Consider the following 6,457-nt stretch of genomic DNA (forward strand, 5'->3'; position numbering starts at 1 on the left):
GAGCAGGCCTGGCTGTCCCTGGGGCTGCCGGGCTACCGGGACGCGGCGCTGAGCCCCAGCCCCTGCAGCAGCCTGTCGTCCCGCTCCTGGCTGTCGGACCTGTCGTCCTGCGAGTCCTTCTCCCACGTCTACGACGACGTGGAGGGCGAGCTGGAGGAGGCGGCGGCGCGCTGCGGCCTGGCCTCCCCCCGCGTCTCCCCCCGCGTCTCCCCCCGGGCCTCCCCCCGGGCCTCCCCCCGCTCCTCCCCCACCCCCTCCCCCGCCGCCGGGGGCTGGGCGGCGGCGGCGGCGGCGGCGGGGGCGGGGGCGGGGTTCGGGGTGGAGCTGTGGCAGCAGCAGTACCAGCACCCCTCGCCCGGCCCCTCCCCGCGCTCCAGCGTGACGGAGGAGACCTGGCTGACGCAGCTCCTCCCCGCCGGCCCCGCCTCCAGACCCGCCTCCAGGCCCGCCTCCAGGCCCACCTCCCCCTGCGGCAAAAGACGCCATTCCGGAGGCGTGGACGTCCGGACCCGCTCCCCCTCGCCGCTCTGCTCCCCCGCCCCCGCCCCTCTCTGCTCCCCCTCCCCCTCCCTCGGCCCCGCCCCCTCCCCCGGCCCCGCCCCCCTGCTGTGGGGCGGGGCTGTCCCGGAGCTGTCCTGGCCCGCTAGTCCTCTGCTCTACGGCCTGCAGGAGCTCAACGTGCCCCCCAAGACCAGGAGGACCTCAGGGAGCCAGGCGGACCCCCCCCCGCCGCCCCCCGGGCTGGAGGACGTCCTGGACGACCCCCCCCCGCCGCCGCCCGGGCAGACCCCGGCGCTGGAGGACGTCCTGGACCAGGTTCTGGCGGCGCTTCCCTTCCTGGACCCCCCCCTCCGGGCCCGGACCCCCCCCTCAGAACTCTTCCTCCCGGTTCCTCCCAGCGTCAGATGGACCAATCAGAGAGCTGCAGGCGGCCCGCCTCTCTTCAGGTTAGTTAACCCTCACTAGTGCTAGTTAACCCTCACTAGGGCTTCTTCTGGCGTCAGCTCTGTCGGGGGCGAGCCAGTCCGGCGTCCTATGATCGAGGTCAGTTAGACCACTACTGTCGCTGTTCGGGGGGGGTCGGTGTTTGGGGGAACTCGTCCCAGTTTGTAGTGGGTCTCCGCACTGGGAGCATTGGGAACCGTCCGCCAGGCCCCACGTCAGCCCTGCTGCCCCGAGGCGTCCACCACACCGGTTCTCCGGTGGTTGAGGGCGGTCTACTGCTTTGGGGGGCAGCAGGTGGTGCTGCTGACCGTGACGTGACGTTCACCGCAGGACTCTTCTTTGTTGTCGAAGGTGGAACATTGACAAGACGATGCGGTGTTGTCAGCACTAAGCTTGAGGTGCCCCGTTCTTCAGGTATGAAGACAGGATGTTCACGTCTCCAGAGAGGCCCTCAGCTCACTCAGTAGGATGGCGGCTGAACAGCATCGGTGCCAGCACTGCGCCCTGAGGGACACCGTTCTTGAGCTTTCCTCACCAACAACTGCTTTGGCCAGTTGCTGGTGTGGAGCCGAAAGCTGCGGTGACTCCTCAGCATCTCCATTATGAAGCTCACAACGTGCTCCTCTGGGATGGTTTCCAGAAGCTTCATATGTGGTCCCGTTCAGCCAGACAGTGTCGCGTGCGGCTGTGAGGTCCAGGAAACCGTAGGCTTTGCGTAAAGCCGCGTGGGGATGTTATTTTTTGGCGGCGGTGGCGGCCAGCAGCATCTTGCAGTCGAGTCGTAGGCGTCGTTAGGTTGCCGGGGCACCGGCGCGGTAGGCCAGCAGCCGTCTTGTTCACAAGCGTCGTGAAGCCTTCCCAGTTTGCCTCGCTGAGGCCTGGGCAATAAAACAATAAATGATCGTATCATGATAGACTTTTGATCAATATCAATACAAAACATGTTCAATGTGTACCGATAAGAGACTGGACCACAGAATCTAGCAGCTGGGTTTGTTACACAAACACGGTTCCATACTTATTTACAATATTTGAGTGTTTTTAATTGTTGTGTCGACATTGGAGTATTGATCAATGAAGAACAGTGGAAGGTCGTATTAAGTGTTAAACAGAAGTGTTTAAATCCAGCATGGTAATTCATAGTCTTTTTAGGTCATTAAAATGATCAATAGTTATCGATATCGATCAATATGATCGAGTTAGTTTGTGGTCTTTCAGCCATATCGCCCAGGCCTAAGCTCCACCTCTTGGCATCCCTCCCTTGCACTGGTTGGACCAGGGATGGGATGGTGATGGGAGACGACGGTCGATGGTGTGACCGGGGGCCACGTCCAGGACGGCTCTGACAGGGAGGGGCTGTGTGTTGTGCTAGTTAACTAGCCTAGTCCTAACTAGACCTCTGTACTCATTTCATTCATACCGATGGTCTAGAACTGCTATAGAGACAAACGATTGCTCACTTGAAGGCGGTTGCTGTTGAAGTTTAAAACCTAATTGGCTCTGCCCAGTGCCACTCCGGATCTGCCTTAACCAATCGCTGACGTTTGGTTGTGACGTGTTTCTTCCTGCTGCTTGCTGGTATTCGTTTGACTACGACTGAAACTCGCGCACGACCTGTACGTCACTGTTCTCAGGCCGCGCCTCCTGTTGGCTGATTGGAGGGACAAACTTGAGGGAAAATAAATCGTTCGAACACACAGCACTCCCAGACCGAAGTACTGAAGGGAAATGAAAATTGAGCGGAAGTACGGAGGCGGGGCGGAACCAGGCTACTAGTTAACCCTCACTACCTGACCCAGGTGTGCTTGAGTTTGACTCCCGGCGCTCTGTGTCTCCAGCCCCTCCTCCCCGCCCCCTCTGGACTGGCCCCTGCCCTGCTCCTGGGGCCCCGTGGAGCTGCAGCTGGTCCGGGGGCCCCGGCCCTTCCACCGCGCCCACTACGAGACGGAGGGCAGCCGCGGGGCCGTCCGGACGGCTTCTGGAGGTCACCCCGTCGTCAAGGTAACCTCCCCAGCCCGGAACGCCTGCTGTGCACCCGGGGTACACACACACACACACACACACACACACACACACCTGGTATACATGCACACATTGTACACACACACACACACACACACACCTGGTATACACACACACATTGTACACACACACACACACACACACACACACCTGGTATACACACACACACACACACCTGGTAAACACACACACACACACACACACACACACACACACCTGGTATACATGCACACATTGTACACACACACACACACACACACACCTGGTATACACACACACATTGTACACACACACACACACACACACACACACCTGGTATACACACACACACACACACCTGGTAAACACACACACACACACACACACACACACACACTTGGTAAACACACACCTGGTACACACACACACACACCTTGTACACACACACACACACCTGGTAAACACACACACACACACTCTTGGTAAACACACACCTGGTACACACACACACACACCTTGTACACACACACACACCTTGTACACACACACACACCTGGTACACACTGGTGTGTGTGTGTGTGTGTGTGTGTGTAGCTCCAGGGCTACGCGGAGCAGGCCCTGGTGGTCCAGGTGTTCATGGCCACCGCGGAGGAGACGCCCCTGAGGCCACACCCCTTCTACCAGGTGCACCGCGTCACGGGCAAGAGCGTCACCACCGCCTGCCGCGAGGCCACGCTGGACGGGACCCGCGTCCTGGAGGTGCCCCTCCTCCCGGAGCACGACATGACCGCCAGGTAGGGACGCCCAACATGGCCGCCCGGGGTAGGGACGCCCAACATGGCCGCCGGGGTAGGGACGCCCAACATGGCCGCCGGGGTAGGGACGCCCAACATGGCCGCCGGGGTAGGGACGCCCAACATGGCCGCCCGGGGTAGGGACGCCCAACATGGCCGCCGGGTAGGGACGGCCAACATGGCCGCCCGGGTAGGGACGCCCAACATGGCCGCCCGGGTAGGGACGGCCAACATGGCCGCCGGGGTAGGGACGCCCAACATGGCCGCCCGGGTAGGGACGCCCAACATGGCCGCCGGGGTAGGGACGCCCAACATGGCCGCCGGGGTAGGGACGCCCAACATGGCCGCCGGGGTAGGGACGCCCAACATGGCCGCCGGGGTAGGGACGCCCAACATGGCCGCCGGGGTAGGGACGGCCAACATGGCCGCCGGGGTAGGGACGCCCAACATGGCCGCCGGGGTAAGGACGCCCAACATGGCCGCTCGGGGTAGGGACGCCCAACATGGCCGCCCGGGGTAGGGACGCCCAACATGGCCGCTCGGGTAGGGACGCCCAACATGGCCGCCCGGGGTAGGGACGCCCAACATGGCCGCCGGGTAGGGACGCCCAACATGGCCGCCGGGGTAGGGACGGCCAACATGGCCGCCCGGGGTAGGGACGGCCAACATGGCCGCCCGGGGTAGGGACGGCCAACATGGCCGCCCAGGTAGGGACGCCCAACATGGCCGCCGGGTAGGGACGGCCAACATGGCCGCCCGGGTAGGGACGGCCAACATGGCCGCCCGGGGTAGGGACGGCCAACATGGCCGCCCGGGGTAGGGACGGCCAACATGGCCGCCCAGGTAGGGACGGCCAACATGGCCGCCGGGGTAGGGACGGCCAACATGGCCGCCCGGGGTAGGGACGGCCAACATGGCCGCCGGGGTAGGGACGCCCAACATGGCCGCCCGGGGTAGGGACGGCCAACATGGCCACCGGGGTAGGGACGTCCAACATGGCCGCCGGGGTAGGGACGGCCCAACATGGCCGCCCGGGTAGGGACGCCCAACATGGCCGCCGGGGTAGGGACGCCCAACATGGCCGCCCGGGGTAGGGACGCCCAACATGGCCGCCGGGGTAGGGACGGCCAACATGGCCGCCGGGGTAGGGACGGCCAACATGGCCGCCGGGGTAGGGACGCCCAACATGGCCGCCGGGGTAGGGACGCCCAACATGGCCGCCCGGGGTAGGGACGCCCAACATGGCCGCCCGGGGTAGGGACGCCCAACATGGCCGCCCGGGGTAGGGACGCCCAACATGGCCGCCGGGTAGGGACGTCCGTCATGGCGGCTAGGAGGAGGCTAACGGTTTGTCTCCGCAGCCTGGACTGCGTGGGGATCCTGAAGCTGCGGAACGCGGACATCGAGCTCCGGAAGGGCGACCTGGGCCGCAGGAACACCCGGGTCCGCGTGGGGTACCGCGTCCACGTCCCCCAGCGCCACGGCAACGTGCTCTGTCTGCAGACGGCGTCCGTCCCCATCGAGTGCTGTGAGTCCGTCGGAGCGCCGGCTACCATGGCAACATTAGGGGCTCCTTTATTACCGCCTGTCGGCTCTACCAGCCCCTCTGTAGCCCCTCTGTAGCCCCTCTACCAGCCCCTCTGTAGCCCCTCTACCAGCCCCTCTGTAGCCCCTCTACCAGCCCCTCTGTAGCCCCTCTGTAGCCCCTCTGTAGCCCCTCTACAGCCCCTCTGTATCCCCTCTATAGCCCCTCTGTAGCCCCTCTACCAGCCCCTCTGTAGCCCCTCTCCCAGCCCCTCTGTAGCCCCTCTACCAGCCCCTCTGTAGCCCCTCTACCAGCCCCTCTATAGCCCCTCTGTAGCCCCTCTGTAGCCCCTCTACCAGCCCCTCTGTAGCCCCTCTGTAGCCCCTCTGTAGCCCCTCTACAGCCCCTCTGTATCCCCTCTATAGCCCCTCTGTAGCCCCTCTACCAGCCCCTCTATAGCCCCTCTGTATCCCCTCTATAGCCACTCTGTATCCCCTCTATAGCCCCTCTGTATCCCCTCTACCTGCCCCTCTACCTGCCCCAGTGTCCCCAGTGCTCCCAGTGGTTCTGTGCCTGAGGTTGTCCTGTGGTCCCCAGCCCAGCGCCTGGCCCTAGAGCTGCCCCAGGTGGTGGACTTCAGCCCGGCCAGCGGCTCCGGGGAGGGGGGGGAGGAGATGAGCATCAGAGGAACCAACATCTCCACCCACTCCAGAGTCATCTTCACCCACAAAGAACCTGGTACGCTCTCTACCATCCCCCCGTCTGTCTCTCTGAGACCCCCTGTCTGTCTCTCTGAGACCTCCCGTCTGTCTCTCTGAGTCCTCCTGTCTGTCTCTCTGAGACTCCCCCTGTCTGTCTCTCTGAGTCCTCCTGTCTGTCTCTCTGAGACCCCCCTGTCTGTCTCTCTGAGTCCCCCCGTCTGTCTCTCTGAGACCCCCCCGTCTGTCTCTCTGAGACCCCCCCCTGTCTGTCTCTCTGAGTCCTCCTGTCTGTCTCTCTGAGTCCTCCTGTCTGTCTCTCTGAGACTCCCCCTGTCTGTCTCTCTGAGTCCTCCCGTCTGTCTCTCTGAGTCCTCCCGTCTGTCTCTCTGAGACCTCCTGTCTGTCTCTCTGAGACTCCCCTGTCTGTCTCTCTGAGTCCTCCTGTCTGTCTCTCTGAGACTCCCCCTGTCTGTCTCTCTGAGTCCTCCCGT

At 63.5% G+C, this 6,457-nt stretch overlaps 1 protein-coding gene across 1 annotated transcript in view; it reads left to right on the forward strand.

Annotated features, from left to right (window-relative positions):
* The window catches only part of LOC311373704 (nuclear factor of activated T-cells, cytoplasmic 3-like), a gene marked incomplete at both ends in the record, with an annotated part of 6,240 nt that extends 237 nt beyond the window's left edge, over positions 1-6,003 (forward strand). The window contains 5 exons of the mRNA XM_084490330.1: positions 1-947; positions 2,784-2,946; positions 3,541-3,740; positions 5,102-5,268; positions 5,863-6,003. The exon at positions 1-947 is cut by the window's left edge and continues 237 nt beyond it. Coding sequence (XP_084346456.1) covers positions 1-947; positions 2,784-2,946; positions 3,541-3,740; positions 5,102-5,268; positions 5,863-6,003 — 1,618 coding nt within the window. The remainder of the gene's footprint in view (positions 948-2,783; positions 2,947-3,540; positions 3,741-5,101; positions 5,269-5,862) is intronic.
* Positions 6,004-6,457: the final 454 nt, after the last annotated feature.

This window comes from Micromesistius poutassou (genome assembly GCF_964030765.1).
Source record: "Micromesistius poutassou genome assembly, contig: SCAFFOLD_4873, whole genome shotgun sequence".
In the NCBI taxonomy this organism is placed as follows: domain Eukaryota; kingdom Metazoa; phylum Chordata; class Actinopteri; order Gadiformes; family Gadidae; genus Micromesistius; species Micromesistius poutassou.